Below are 15,932 nucleotides of genomic sequence, written 5' to 3' on the forward strand. Positions count from 1 at the left end.
CCCACGCACCAAAGGATGGCTGACCGTTCCGGGAGGCCATGCAGGCCACCCCAGGGCCCCTGGGCAGGTACCGAGCACTCAGCAAGGGCTTCAGAAAAGAGCTCAGGGCCAAGGCCGCCTGGGTCACGGTCACAAAGGAAGAAGACAGCCAGTGCTTATACAGCTAGGAATCTCATGCTCATATCTTAGCAAGGATGTCCCTTTTCCTTCACCCTTCCTTTCCCCAGACAATGCTTGTACCGCATTCCACTTGAGTCAGGATCCATCGAGCACGTCCTATGGCCGCCAGCACGGGTTGGGGGTTCCCAAGGCCACCACCAGGTTTGTTAACGTGCTAGGAAGAGTACAGGCCCCAGCCTATGGCCATACCCATGCCTCAGATGTATTACAGCCAAAGGACACAGGGCCAAACCAGCCCAGGGAAAAGGCACGTAGTTGGAGTCCAGAGGAAACCAGGTACAAGCTGCCAAGGGTCCTCTCCCGGGGCGGGGTGGGGGTGTCCCATGGGATACACTGCTTTCCTCCAGCAAGGGGTTTGTGAAATGTTGTCTACAAAGGAACCTTGCCTGAGCCTCGGACACCAGGGTTTTTACTGGGGGCCGGTCATACGGGCGCCCCGCTCCACAGCACAAACCAAAATCCCAGACTCCCAGAAAGAAAGCAGGTGTTTGCTGTAAAGCACATGGCTTATGCAAACAGTTTACACACAAGGAACTACTCTGATCATTTCTGGGGATGGTGGGGACCTTCCTGAATTTCAAGTTTCTCAGTGCCAACCAAGGCTCAACCGTGAAAGCCGGCCTCTCTCCTCAAGCCTGCTGGGTTTACTCTTTTCTGCACACCAGGGCATAGTGGAAGATGAGCCTTCATAGTCCCTCCGGAGAGAAGACTCCATGAGCGAGGCTTCTAGAACCCAGCTCCCAGCTCATATTGGGCAGAAGGAGACAACTCAGAAACAAAGAGCAGAGACAGCCATAACCCAGCCACTGCTGATGCGTTATCCAACTGGGCCCAGCCTGCGAAGGAGAGTCTGGGAGGGAACGTGGGGGCTACAGAGACTGAGCCCTGTGGGCTCTCCCTCCCCAGCCCCTGCGTGCAGCTGAAAGAGGCACCTAGTAGTATATCCAGAGTGTGACTGAGATCCACAGTGTTTCTGGAGGCAAAGTCCAGAGGGTAGGACAAAGCCACCAGCCCTGGCCAGCTGAGCCAGACATCTGCCTCCAGCCCTCTGCTGCTGATAATCTGCTCCCTTGATCTGGTAAACATTGACTTGTGCCTAGGACACCAGTCAGGCCAAGCTCCAGGAGTAGAGGTTCCAGTTGGCCACTCCGCACACGGGGACAGGATGTTCCGCCTCGGCTGGGGGGCCGAGAGGGCTGCACTGAGGCCCTTCTCCCTTGGTGGAAACTTCTGGCCTGTGAGCTCCACTCTGGGCTCCCTCCACACCATTTTTCTCAATTAGAAACCTAGACCCAGAGGGCTGAGGTAGACACTGGGGGCAGGCTGGCAAGGCACCCCCAGGAGGGGCAGAACAAGGAGGTAGGATCACCTCGCCAGTCTCCAGACTTGCCCAGAAAACAGAAGAGAGAAGTTGGGAAATGATGTCTGGACTGGTGGAATGAGATCCAGTCCCAGAAGCAAATAGGCCAGGGTTTGGATCTCTATTCTTTTTTTTTTTTTTTTTTTTAATTTTTTAAGTGTTTATTTTATTTTTGAAGAGAGTGAGAGAGAGCACAATAGGGGGGCGGGGCAGAGAGAGAAGGGGACAGAGGATCCATAGCAGGCTCCGTGTTGACAGTAGGGAACCCCATGAGGGTCTTGAACTCACAAACCGCGAGATCATGTCCTGAGCAGAAGTCGGATGCTTAACCGACTGAGCCACCCAGGCACCCTAGATCCCTATTCCTACCAGCTCTGAGACCTTGCAGACACGTGTTCCTTCTCTGGGCTTCAGTTTCCCCATCCTTCTAGTGGGAATACCAACATCTCCTATTTGTATAGAAGGCAATGCAGGAATTAAAAGTGCAGGCTTTGAGGGGCCCATGGGTGGCTCAGTTGGTTAAGCGTCTGACTTCAGCTCAGGTCACGATTTGGCAGTTTGTGGGTTCAAGCCCTGCATCAGGCTCTATGTTGACAGCTCGGAGCCCAGAGCCCGCTTCAGATTCTGTGTCTCCCTCTCTCTCTGCTCCTCCCCCACTCATGCTCTGTCTGTCTGTCTCTCTCTCAAAAATAAATAAACATTAAAACATTTTTTTTAATTAAAAGAAAAAAGTGTAGGCTGTGGCGTCAGAATAACCCATTTCATATTCCAGCTGTACCGTGCCCCTTGCTAACTGCATGACTTGGAAAAGTTCTCTAATTGTCCTGGACCCCACCTCAGGGCTGCTGGCTAAGGCTGACCCGTGGCAGGGCTTAGCTAAACCTCAGACCTGGGTCTGGTGAGTTCTTAGAGGGCTTCCTGGAGAAGGTGGCAACTTGAGAACAGCCCTTTGGGAGGGGGGAGCTGATAGGGTTTGCTGAGGAAGGCGGAAGGGGGTGTCCTCCCTGGCACAAGCCACTCTCTGCTCCCTGGTGAGGAGAGAAAGGCATGGGAGGGAAGAAGGAAAGAGGAGAGTAGCCTCCAGCACTTTCTTACTGTTAGTTTGTCTCACCTGAAATATGCTAATGTTGGATCAAGTGATCCTTAAAGGCATTACCACTCACGCTGATTTGTTTTTACATACTGAAAAGAAAAAGAGGGGGGCTCCTGGGTGGCTCAGTTGGTTGAGCGTCGGACTTCGGCTCAAGTCACGATCTTGCGGTCCGTGAGTTCGAGCCCCACATCGGGCTCTGTGTTGACAGCTCAGAGCCTGGAGCCTGTTTCAGATTCTGTGTCTCCCTCTCTCTCTCTGCCCCTCCCCCACGCATGCTTTGTCTCTCTCTCTCTCTCTCTCTCTCTGTCAAAAATAAACTTAAAAAAAGAAAACAAAACAAAACAAAAGAAAGAGGGGCAAAAAAGGCTTGATGCAGGACATTTGGGGAGCCCAAATGCAAGAGGGTAGGGGGTCATAACACAGTCATGAGCCAACACCGTAAGCATGAGAGACTAGAAAAAGTTTCCAGGCAATGAGGATAGTTGAAAAGTAAGTTCCCCGAGAAAAGGGAAGGATGGCTCAGCAACAGAGGTTCTGGGGACTGGGGTGGAACGAGAGGCGGCAGGCTGTCCTGGGACCCTCAGGTGAATGCCATGGCTGGCCAGCAGCCACCATTCCATCTTTCAGGAAAGTGAGACCTGAGACCTGAGACCTGAGGACCCGGGCGTGGGGCTGCTTAGGAGGGTCCTGGCATTCCTCCTCCGAGAGCCATTAGCTCCACCTTCCCACCAGTCTGCAGATATTGCGAACCTGGGGCAGGGGCAGGACCATAACCTCTTTCCCAATACTCAGGCTGTGGCAACGCCAAGGACCCCTATTCTCCATCAGTTGCCGAGAGCCCTAAAGGAACATAAGTAATCATGACCAGCGTTAACAAGTGACCTTTCCGCGCGCCAGGCGCTATTCCAAAAACTTATGCTTTATCTCACTTAATCCCAACCACACTATTATGGCTTCCATTTTACACACGGGGAGACTGAGGCTCAGAGGGGTTCCATGACTTTCCCCAGTTACATAGTTTGTAGCAGGGCCAGGATCCAAACCCCATACCCATGCCTCTAACCACCATGGAGTATGGCCCTTTTACCTAATTATAAACCACGCACTCGCTATGCACTCAGGGCTTCAAGACCAGCCCCTATCCCCCCTCAAATTCTCCCTAAACGAGAATTCTGGAGCGACCACTGCACTCCATCTGGCCTTGACTTCTGAGCTTTCTATTCTGATGGACAGAGAAAACAGTCCCAGCCTGGGGTACTGGAGTGTGCCCTTGGCTCTTTGCCGTGGCCCTGCGCTGCTGGCTATTGGCCTTGGGGGTCACACCCCTTCTCTGGGCCCGACAGCATCACCCTGTCCAATGAGGCTGCGGCTAGATCAGAGGCTCCCAGGCCTAGGTGCTTCCAGCACTGGGATCAGCTCCCGCCCACCCCTAGGAAGGCCAGGAGCCCAGGGGCGGGACCTGTTCGGAGTTAAATACTTGTGAACAGCACTCCACTGGCCTCTTGTCTCAGTCTTAGAGCAGGAAGTTTGACCTCGATTAATCATGGTAAGTGCCTGCCGGCGGCGATGGCAGCCTCCCCCTGGTGACATCTGCGGTGAGACTTCCAGACACGTGCCTTGTATCTGAGCCTCCGAGTCTTACTGTCCTTTTCTTTCTCCTCAGACAACTTACAGCAACAAAGGAGAGAAGGTAAGCAGGAGGGGAGATGTGGGGTCAGGGCCCCGGGAGACTGGGATGTCAGCAAAGAGCAGGAAGGGAACTTCGGTGGGTGTGTGACGTCCAAGTTGCTTGCTCAGGTTCATCTCTGCCCGTCCCCGTCCCCCAAAGATTTAGCAGGACTCAGCCTGGCCCTGCTAAGAAAAATTTTACCTCTTCTTCTTAAATTTCTACCAATCTATTAATCCTGTCTAGAAGTTCTTTCTAGTTTTTTTTTTTTTTTTTAATATAATCTCTCCCCTGACATGGGGCTCAAATTTATGACCCTGAGATCAAGAGTCATATGCTTTTCTGACTGAGCCAGCCAGCCAGCCCTGGAAGTTCTTTCTAAGGTTTAACTTTAAACCCGTGTGGCTGTAGCAAACGGCAGCTCCCCTCTGGGAGACCTGGGCAGGGCTCCTGTGGGGGCTTTCTGATCCTAACCCCCAGGAGCTCAATCTCTACCAGTCTCTACGTGAGAAACGTCTCTTGAGGCTTGGCAAGGCCGCAGGGTGTTTGGTTTCTCGGTTCTGGAATGAAGGCCGGCACAAGGAAAGTGATTAGACGACACCTCTCCATCCGCGCTTTTCTAGACCCACCTCCAGAGACTTAGCTTCTCCCCTTCTCTCCTTCTGCAGCCTGCGAGGGGCCGATTCCTCCATTTCCACTCCGTGACCTTCTGGGTTGGCAATGCCAAGCAGGTAAAAGCTGGGGCCGGGAACTGGAGAGGGCAGAGGGCAGGCAAGAGAGCCTCCTGGACAAGGGCGGGCCTCCAGTAGGGCCTGTGATTGGCCCCTGGGTGGGGAGGATCAGGGCCAGTGTTGGGACCATCCCAGGAAAGACAGACACTCTTTGGATCCTAATTACACAATCAGGGCCTCAGACCCCAGCAGGAAACTTATCTGACATCAGAATGGGCCAGGCAGTGGCCTTTCTTCGCAGGACGGACTCTGTGCCTGGGGCCACAGGGCAGACAGTCTTAGGGGGACTGGAGGCTCTCAGCTGGGGGCCCCCCAGGCTGGCCCTCAGGAACCCGGCTGCAACTCTGTGATTTAGGCTGCGTCATTCTACTGTAACAAGATGGGCTTTGAACCCCTGGCCTACAAGGGCCTGGAGACCGGTTCCCGGGAGGTGGTCAGCCACGTGATCAAGCAAGGCAAGGTGAGTCGCCACCCCAGGACCCCACTCACCCAGGAGGCTCCCACTTGCCTTCTCTGCCCCTGCTGGTCTCTGAGTCTCCTTAGGGCTCTGGTGCCTCTGGGTGAAGTAGACCAGGAGGCCCTTTCCCCAGGCCGACCCGGTTCTCTCCCGGGACGTCTGGTGGAGCTAAGGGAACGTGGGCTGAGAGCCCCCACTCTCCCCTCCACGGGCACCTTTGTACAACTTGCAACACGGACGTTAGTGTCATCTCCTTGGCCTGGCCCAACGCTGGCCTCACAGATGTTCCTGATAAGTTGGCAGAGGCCTCAGACATCAGAACTGAAAGTCCGAGCAGTGCCCTGGTCCCCGGGACCCCTGGGGATTCCCTCCCCTGGGGGGGCCAGAGCCAAGAGCTCATCTCAGGGAGAAGCTAAGGCAGAGACGGAGCTGGAACCCAGGGTTAAGGAATCCTGCCCGGCTGGGAGGGGTGATGTGGTCCTGGGGTGTCTCCCAGGTGGGCAGGGAGGAGGGGATGGGAATACATCGCCAGGTGCTCTCCTGAGCCACCAGCTACCCCTCCTTTCTCCTCTGTGTTCTTAGATCGTGTTTGTCTTCTCCTCGGCCCTCAACCCCTGGAACAAAGGTAAGGAGGCCCCGGGGGCTCAGGGTACCAGGGGGTGAAGACAAGCTATTGTGGGGGAAGGGTAAGGAACAAAGGAGTGGGTCCAGTTCAGGGAGGGTTCCCCAGCCTAGAAGGAGATGGAACCCCGGGACTGACAGTAGAGGGGAGGGGGGAGGGGGCCATGGCTCTAGCGCCACGACCTCCCCTACCGGCCACAGAGATGGGCGACCACCTGGTAAAACACGGCGATGGAGTGAAGGACATCGCATTTGAGGTGGAAGACTGTGACTACATCGTGCAGGTGAGACGGCTTCTGGGCTGCCCTCGGTCTGTCACAGGGTCCCCTGTAGGTCAGGGCCGGAGGACCTGCCGCGTTGGGGTGACAACCCCAGACACCGCTGTGACGCACACCTGAGCTCCACCTTGCCAGCTGCATGTCGTCTCTCTGAGCCTCAGTTTCCACATCTGTAAAACGGGGACACTCAGAGCACCTACCTCACTGAGGTCTACCCCGAGGAAATGAGATCATAATTACGACTTCTCGCGCGCGACTCCGAACCAAACACCCTGTTCGAGAAGCAGCTTGGAGGTTCAGAGCATAGACTCCAGAGCCAGACTGCCCGGGTCTGAATCGCCCGGGTCTGAATCTTATTATCTGTGAGACTTTGGGCAAGTGACTTAACTTCTCTGAGCCTCTGTTTCCTCAACCATAAAACGGAGACAATCGCAGTACCTTTCCTGTAATGTTGCTTTGAGGGTGGAAGAGGTTACTAGCTTCACTGATGCCTGACGTGTGAGAAGCACAGCTATGCAGTCAGGTTTTGCTAAATGAATGCAGGAGTCGTGCACGTAAGGGTGCCTGGCAAGGGTCTGACACAGGTGCTCGATAAATGCCCGTCGGATTCTTCCTATCCAACCACCTGTTTTACAGATGGGGAAGCTGAGGACTGGAGAGGGGGAAGGGCCACAGAGTGGGGTAGTGCAGATGGGACACGCTCCCACCCCCACCTGGTTTGTCTCTCGTAGCCCCGACCCTGGGCCCGGGTCTCAGTTTCCCTATTTGCCAGACGGGCACAAGGCTTGGGTGTCAAGGGCGGTAGCTGAAGCTGGCTGTAGTTCCCGCCCGGGGCTGGAAAAACCGGAGGAGCCCGTGGCAGGACGAGGTGGGGAAGTCCCGCAGAGGCTGGACCGAGGGGGAGCCGGCAAGGGCTCCGGGAGGGTCCAGCACTTAACCGCCTCCCTGACCCATCTCCTCTGCAGAAAGCCCGGGAACGGGGCGCCAAAATCGTGCGGGAGCCCTGGATAGAGCAAGATAAATTCGGGAAGGTGAAATTGGCTGTGCTGCAGACGGTGAGTTAACTTCGGTGCCCCTACCCCTCCTGCTGTCCGCTCCCCTGAGATGCCAGGATTCCCCACACCATCCTCGCGCCCCCCCCCCCCCCCCCCCCGCTCCATCCTACCCTCCCGCCCTTGTGCCTCGACGCAGACGTTCTCCCTCAAGTCTGACTGCCTGCAAGGCTTGGCCAGGGTGCAGCGGCTCATGGGAGCAACCGGTCCCCCCCCCCCCCCAGCTTCCCTTCCTCCCCTGCGGGGTAGGGAGGGGGATGGCAGTGATGACAATGGGATGTAAACGAAAGGCAGGGGCTCTGCAGAAGGGGGTGAGTGGGGTCTGGGGAAGCCCCGCCCTCTTCCAGCTGTGTGACTTTGGACAAAGCACGCCACCTCTCTGTGACTCGGGCTGCAGGGCCTGCAGCTGGACCGCGTGTGTGACGCGCGACAGGCTACTTAACTCTTCTGTGCCTCCAGTGTCTTCAACTATAACCCCGGCCAGGGTCATTGCGAGGCTCAGATGAGCTCATTTGTGCACAGCATTTCGAACAACAGTGCCTGGCATGTCGCAGACACTCAGCAAAGATTTCCAAGGCTGTGTTACTGTCGTACAGAGACAATCACAGGTCCCATCACCTCAAGGTTAAATGCAGCTTAAAGATCGTTAAGATGACTGAAAGAACCCTTGGGTACAATTTGATCCAATGCCCTCATCATTCTCACTTAGCCAACACATTTTTCTTGAGCCCCTACTACTTGCCAGGCACTGCCCTAGGTGCTGAGGATACCATGATGAGCCAAACCTCGGCCTTGCCCTCACAGATCCTGGGCCCAGGGGGCGGGGAGGTGGGGGGGGTGTGTGGCAGGCAGACCCTTAAAGTCCTGAACACATGGCACGTGGCAATTCGTTTCAGAAAGGGGGAGGTGACCATCTTGAGCTGGGGTCAGACCCGGGTGGGAGCTGTGTTGGCATCGTGACGTGTGGCCCAGCCTCAGTGGGGATGAGGGCTCAGGGGCCAAGCTGGGCTGTTTTCCACCCATAGTACGGGGACACGACACACACCCTGGTGGAAAAGATGAACTATACCGGCCGGTTCTTGCCTGGATTCGAGGCCCCAGCATTCGTGGACCCCCTACTTTCCAAGCTGTGCGTACGCCTCAGGCCCGGGAGAGGGGAGTAGAAAAGGGGTGGTGGTGGAAAGCACTTCCCTGATCCTCCATGCAGACGGGGCTTCTCTGAGGAGACAGAGCATCTGGGAGCCTGCCGGGGAACTCCCGAGGGTCCCCAAGGGTGGCTTGAAGGGGTAGCACAGAGGCTAAGAACATAGGCTCTGGACGTAACTGCCTGGGTTCAAACCCTGGCTCTGTCATTTTATAGCCATTTAACCTCAGCAGTTACTTCGTTTCCCTCTGCCTCAGTTCCCCGTTTGTCAAATGGGGCTAGTAAGAGTGTGTGAGCTGACACGAACGGCCGCCTCTGGTAGTCCTATGTCACAGCGAGCTATTACAGCGGGAACGGGGAGACTGAGGAAATAGCCCCATCCTCACCGCCTAACGGCTTCCTTCCCCCAGGCCCAGCTGCAGTCTGGAGATTATCGACCACATTGTGGGAAACCAGCCTGATCAGGAGATGGAGTCTGCCTCAGACTGGTGAGTCCCGGCCCAACCCCTCCGCGCAAAGGAGTCAGGCCCGCCCCCCGGTTCTTGCCTCAAGACACTAACGTGGGAAATGGGGCCACAAGGGCGCGGGAGCCTAGCCTTATGTCACCGAGGCATCTTCTCCCTGTAAAACCATCACCGTGGAGTCCAGGGGCTTTGAGGCTCAAAGTGATGGAAAGGTCTCTCTGACGAACCTTGGGGAACCTCGGCACAGAGGGGGTCACAGTCCTGGGAGACCCGGAGGCAGTCTGTCACTCCCCAAACAGTGCCCTTGTGCAAATTAGGAGCAAGTGCCCTTCTCAAAGCACCTCTATCTGTTGGACCTTTGCCATACTACACGGGTGTTGTTACAAGACACTTCATTTGCATCCGAAAGAAAATTGTCATGATAAAGGTACAGGTCTATGATGTATATGATGTAAGTGAACGGTGGTTCCTTTTTGGAGCCTGCTCGGGGCGGGGCGGGGGGTATTCTGGAAGGTGGAAATAGAGACAGGGAGCCAGTCCCCGGCTGGCGCTCAGAGCCACTGGGTCCTTATGCCACCCCGCAGGTACCTGAAGAATCTGCAGTTCCATCGTTTCTGGTCTGTGGACGACACACAGGTGCACACAGAATACAGCTCTCTGCGCTCCATCGTGGTGGCCAATTATGAGGAGTCCATCAAGATGCCCATTAATGAGCCAGCACCGGGCAAGAAGAAGTCCCAGATCCAGGTGGGGCCTTCCCTGGACCCCGGGGGCCTGGTTGGGGGAAAAGAAAGCAGGAAAGAGGTCTCCAGGCTCTTGCAGGGGCTGGGGTGTGGGTGACAGGGGCCAATGACAGTGTTTTCCTTGTTTCCTCCCACAGGAGTACGTGGACTATAATGGGGGCCCTGGGGTCCAGCACATTGCTCTCAAGACCCAAGACATCATCACAGCGGTTAGAAGCTCATTCCTGGTCCTAATTCAGCTCCAGAGCCAATCTCTGCAAAATGGAGGAGAGCACGGGGGGCGGGTAGTAGCAATCCTAGGGCGTCTTCCCCGGCCCAGATGGCTGGCCCGGCTCCCTGACTGATTGCTGCCACTCACGTGCAGGCACATTCCCACCCCAGAGAGTTCAGGTTCTCTGCAGAACAGTTTCTCTGCTGGCTTTAAAAGTAGCAGGTGCCAGAGTAAGAGGAAGCCTGGATTCTAGTCTTAGTTCTGCAAGTGACTTGCTGTGTGTCCCTGGGGGATTCAACCCCCTCTCTGGGCTTCAGTTGCCTCACCTTGAAAATGAAGATATTAGGCTACAAGGTGGATTAGGTCCTTTGAGCCAAATTAAATGTGCTGAGTCTGTGGCACCAGCCCTTGGGGAGACTGGGTCCTACCTATTCCCTACGTGGCAGTACATCAGAGTGGACAGGAGCCTGAACGGCCCCATTCCATCCTGGCCTAACCGGGAGTTCACTGTATGACCCTGGCAACTTTGTTCATTTGTTCATTCATTCACCCATCCAATAGATGTGTACTGGGCACCTATTATATGCCAAGCACCCTTTTAGGTACTTAGGATACCTCAGTCAACAAAACAATAGTCTCTGCCCTTATGGAGGCAACAAGTAAAATACATATATTAGATGGTGAGAGTGCACATTTAATAGGACGGTCGTGAAAGGCCACATTGAGAAGGAGGCATCTGAGAACGTAGGCTTGCAAGAAGGGAAGCCTGTGGACACCTGGGAAACGTGCCCCAAGCAGAAGGGACAAGCAGGGCAGAGGAAGGTTGAAGGCACAGCCAGGAGATCAGCGCGGCTAGAACAGAATGGGCAAGGGAGAGGAGGTAGGAGATGAGGTCAGAAGGTGGAATTGAGGGCAGACGGTGAGGGCTTTGAACTTGACTCTGAGGACATCACTGTGAGGTAAGCAGAGAAGTGACATGATTTCACCTGTATTTTTATTTTTTTATTTTTTTAAGTTATTTATTTATTTATTTTGAGAGAGAGAGAGAGAGCATGAGCAGAAAAGGGACAGAGACAGAGACAGAATCCCAAGCAGGGAATCCCAAGCCCCGATGTGGGGCTTGATCTCATGAACCGTGAGAGCATGACCTGAGATGAAATCAAGAGTTAGAAGCTTAACCGACAGCCACCTAGGCACCCCTAACTTGTATTTTTTAATTTTTTTAAAGTTTATTTTACTATTTTATTTTATTTTATTTTATTTTATTTTATTTTTGAGAGAGAGAGACAGAGTGTGAGCAGGGGAAGGTCAGAGAGAGAGGGAGACACAGAATCCGAAGCAGGCTCCAGGCGCTGAGCTGTCAGCACAGAGCCTGACACGGGGCTCAAACTCATCACCCGTGAGATCATGACCTGAGCCGAAGTCGGATGCTCAACCAACTAAGCCACCCAGGCACCTCCTAACTTGTATTTTTTAATAAAATCACTCTGACTACTACGTTGAGAATAGATATTTAATCTCTCAATGCCTCAGTGTCCCCAGCTATGAAATAGGGATAATTGTTTGGATACCTCAAAAACTTACTGCGTGGACATAATGAGGCAACACACAGAAAGTGCTTGAGATAGATACATAATGAGAATTCCATGTTAGTGATTGCTGTTCTTTTTTAACAAGTTTTTTTAATGTTTATTTATTTTTGAGAGAGAGAGAGAAACAGAGTGTGAGCAGGGGAGGGGCAGAGAGGGAGACAGAGAATCCGAAGCAGCCTCCGGCTCTGAGCTGTCGGCACAGAGCCCAACGCGGGGCTCGAACCCACAAACCGTGAGATCATGACATGGGCTGAAGTCGGGCTCTCAACCGACTGAGTCACCCAGGTGCCCTGCAATTGCTGTGGTTCTAATGGGGCCCACAAGGTCCAGAAGAGGAGGGACATGAGGTCACAGGGATGCATCCTGGCAGGTAGGGGAAGCTAGGATAGGGACTCTGCCTCCTCCTGGCTAGGGGTGTTGAGCATGCAGAGAGGAGACTGACCTTGACCCTACTCTGAGACAGATTCGCCACTTGAGAGAGAGAGGCATGGAGTTCTTGGGTGTTCCATCAACATACTACAAACAACTGCGGGAGAAGCTCAAGTCTGCCAAGATCCGAGTGAAGGAGAACATTGATGTCCTGGAGGTGAGGCGAGTGCAGGATCCTTGAGTTTGAGATGGGGAGAATGAGCCCTGAGTTTCATCTTGCCTCCCAAATATTGTCTAAGCCTCTACCCTGCATCAGGCACTGGGACACAAGAGGAAAACCAGACTGGGTCCCTGCCACCATGGGACTTGCAGTCTAGCGGGGAGACAGATAACAAACAAGTAGTAACACAAACACCATCAGAGAGAGAGTCGGTGCTGTGTAGAAAGTTAAAACAGGCTACGACAGAGAATGATCTGGGGCTACTGCACCAGAGGTGATCTAGGAGGGCCTCTCTGAGGAGGTGACATTTCAGTGAACTCGAAACAATAAGCAGGAGATGGCTGTGTGAAGGGCTAGGGGAAGAGCAAGCACAGAGGTCGTGAGTCAGGAGCAAGTTCCAAGTGTCTGAGGCATGGAAATAAGGCAAGAATGGATGAAAGGAAGTGTTTGAGGACTGGCCTAGGTCATAGAGGTTGGCTGGGGCTGATTCCTCTTGTAGATTCTTTAGGAGTTTGGATCTTGCTCTTCTATGGCCAGAAACCAATGGAGGGTTTGGGGGTTTTGTTTGTTTGTTTGTTTGTTTGTTTTTGTGTTTGTTTGTTTGGTTTGTTTTTAACAGCCTTATCCATATATAGGTCACATAACATATAAGGCACTCTTTAAAAGTATACAATTCAGTGGTTTTTTAACTACCCACTACGTTGTGTAGCTATCATCAAAATCAATTTCAGGGCGTTTTTCATCACCCTAAAAAGAAACCTCACACCCCTCATCACCTTCCTCCCTGCAGCCCTAGGCAAGCACTCACCCATCTTCTGTCTCACTGGATTTGCCTCTTCTGGACATGTCATATAAATGGCATCGTACAATATGTGATCTTTTGTGTCTGGCTTCTTTCACTCAGCGTTATGTTTTCAGGGTTCATCTGTGTGGTAGCAGGTGTCAGTGCTTCTGCCTTTTCGTGGCTGAATCGTAGTCCATTATATGGATATATCACATTTTTCTTATCTGTTCATCAGTTGATGGACATGGGCATGTTTCCACTTTGGGGCCATTGTAAGTAATGCTGCTGTAATCATTCTCATACAAATTTTTGTGTGGACATGTTTTTCATTCTCTTGGGTTTATACCTAGGACTGAAATTGCTGGGTTATACGGTAACCCTATGTTTAACCTTCTGAGGAATCTGCAGTTTTCCATAAAGGCTGCACTATTTTACATTCCCACCAAGCAACATATGAGAGTTCTGATTTCCACTGGAGGATTTTAAACAGGGGAATGACACCATCCAATTTTTTAAATTATTTTTTATGTTTATTTATTTTTTTTAATTTTTTTTTTTAACGTTTATTCATTTTTCAGACAGAGAGAGACAGAGCATGAACAGGGGAGGGGCAGAGAGAGAGGGAAACACAGAATCGGAAGCAGGCTCCAGGCTCTGAGCCATCAGCCCAGAGTCCGACGCGGGGCTCGAACCCGCGGACCGCGAGATCGTGACCTGAGCCGAAGTCGGACGCTTAACCGACTGAGCCACCCAGGCGCCCCTATTTATTTTTGGGAGGGAGAGACACACACAGCATGAGCAGGGGAGGGCCAGAGAGAGAGGGAGACACAGCAAGCTTCAGGCTCCACACTGTCAGCACAGAGCCAGACGCAGGGCTGGGAACCCATAAATTGTGAAGATTATGACCTGAGCTGAAGTTGGTTGCCTAGCCGACTGAGCCACCCAGGCGCCCTGACACCATCTGATTTTTGAAAGATCCCTTGGATGTCTGTGGGGAGGATGGATTGCAAGAAGGCAAGAGGGAAACATGGGGACCTGTGTAGAGGTGAGGTGTAGAGGTGACCTGTGTAGAGGTCCAGGACAGCCTTGATGGTGGCTGGCATAGGGACTGAGGCAGGTGGGTGGTAACAGGACAATTTAGAGATCTATTTGGAAGTGTCTGGAACAGCGGGAGAATGGGGTCTTTTCTTGGCTTTCAGGTGCAGGAGCTCTTATGGACTTTCTTTTTTTAGTTTTTATTTTTTAAATGTTTATTTACTTTGAGAGAAAGAGAGGGACCGAGAGAGAGGTGGGGAGGAGGAGGGAGACAGGGAGAGAGAGAATCCCAAGCAGGCTCTGTGCTATCAGCTCAGGCCCGGAGGCGGGCTCGATCCTACAAACCATGAGGTCATGCCCTGAGCAGAAATCAAGTCAGACGCTTATCCCACTGAGCCACCCAGGCATCCCCTTAGGGACTTTCTAAAGACCCCACGTGCCACGTTAGACGGGTGAGCCAGCCGCCCCCCTAACCCTGCCCCCTGTCTCCTACCTAGGAGCTGAAAATCCTGGTAGACTACGATGAGAAAGGCTACCTCTTGCAGATCTTCACCAAGCCCGTGCAGGATCGTCCCACGCTCTTCCTGGAAGTCATCCAGCGCCACAACCACCAGGTACCACAGCCCTCGGGAGCATGCAGGGTAGCATGGCTGGCTTTCTGGGCCCGCAGCTCACCTTCTCTCTCCCGCTCCAGGGTTTTGGAGCCGGCAACTTCAACTCACTGTTCAAGGCTTTCGAAGAGGAGCAGAACCTGCGGGGCAACCTTACCGACTTAGAAAACAACGGGATAGTGCCGGGCATGTAGGCCGCGGGTGGACCTAGCGAGGCCCCGCCCACCTGCGGGCGCCCGGTGGGCCACGCCCCCAGACCTGGAACACGCCCACCCCACCACGTACCCTGAACTGCAAGCCCTCCTTACTGGCCACTCCCTTAGGCCCCGCCCACCAAGCCGAAGCACCAGGCTCTGACCCCGCCCCCCTCGGTGGGGCAGCTCCTTGGTCCCGCCCTCGGAATAAAGCGGACACGGGTCCCGTGCGGGGTCGTGGTGTTTGTGCCTGGCTGGAGCAGTGACGCCCTTTGGCCTGCAGGGGGTGCTCAGGGCGTCAGCACTGCCGGAGGCGTCTGCGTTCTAGCTTCGCAGCCCAGAGCGAGCGAGGAAGGCACGGTGCAAGCGTTTTGCTAAGAGAGACCGTGCCGGCCAGGGAGAATTCTGGAACCGAGGAGGGCAGAGGGCTGACACTCTAGAGGGGAAGACAGTATCATTTCATAGAGTGGTAAATACTATGAAGATAAAGCGGGTGATGATGAGATTGAGCAGAGGTAAAGCTGGGAGGGGGTACTAATTTCAACAGAGAGAAAGCCCCTCTGGAGAGGTGACATTTGGGAGCCAGCCATGGGGAAATCTGGGGAAAGAGCATTCCAGGGAGAGGGAAAAACAAGGGTGGAGGCCTTGAGGTGAAACCGCGCTGGACAGCGTCCTATCTGATGGCTTTACGATCTCTATCCCAGGTTTCCTGCCCTGTGCCCAAACTTACGGACCTCAGAGAGAGGAGGATGTTAGCCAAGGGACTCCCGCTCAGCAACCTAGAGACATGGTTCCCAGCCGGAGAAGTAAAGCAGGTGGGAAGGATCGGAGCCCCTCAGCTTCTGCCCTCTGGTTTTAAAAACCAGAGAAAGGAGGAGCACCTGGGTAGCTCAGTTGGTTGAGCACCTGACTTTGGCTCAGGGCATGATCTCCCAGTTCAGGAGTTCGAGCCCCACATCCGGCTCGCTGCTGTCAGCCTGTCAGCGCAGAGCCCAGCTTCAGATCCTCTGTCCCCCTCTCCTTGCCCCTCCCCTGCTTGCGCTTTCCCCACAAATAAATAAATATTTAAAAGAGAGAGAGAGAAAATAAAAACCAGAGAAAGGAAGATGATAGAAGTCAGGGCTTCT

The 15,932-nt window shown here is 53.8% G+C and overlaps 1 protein-coding gene across 1 annotated transcript; it reads left to right on the forward strand.

Annotated features, from left to right (window-relative positions):
* The first annotated feature begins 4,099 nt into the window (after positions 1 to 4,099).
* HPD (4-hydroxyphenylpyruvate dioxygenase) lies at positions 4,100 to 15,035 on the forward strand. Its single transcript, XM_019467553.2, has 14 exons — positions 4,100 to 4,179; positions 4,297 to 4,323; positions 4,968 to 5,030; positions 5,386 to 5,490; positions 6,070 to 6,112; positions 6,310 to 6,392; positions 7,352 to 7,441; positions 8,464 to 8,567; positions 8,993 to 9,070; positions 9,631 to 9,793; positions 9,927 to 9,998; positions 12,056 to 12,178; positions 14,498 to 14,614; positions 14,695 to 15,035. Exons 1-14 carry the CDS (start codon positions 4,177 to 4,179, stop codon positions 14,803 to 14,805), a joined length of 1,182 nt encoding a protein of 393 aa, XP_019323098.1. The 5' UTR covers positions 4,100 to 4,176; the 3' UTR covers positions 14,806 to 15,035.
* The last annotated feature ends 897 nt before the right edge of the window (positions 15,036 to 15,932 follow it).

This window comes from Panthera pardus, unplaced genomic scaffold (assembly GCF_024362965.1).
Source record: "Panthera pardus isolate Hobbes unplaced genomic scaffold, ASM2436296v1 HiC_scaffold_15, whole genome shotgun sequence".
Classification (NCBI taxonomy): domain Eukaryota; kingdom Metazoa; phylum Chordata; class Mammalia; order Carnivora; family Felidae; genus Panthera; species Panthera pardus.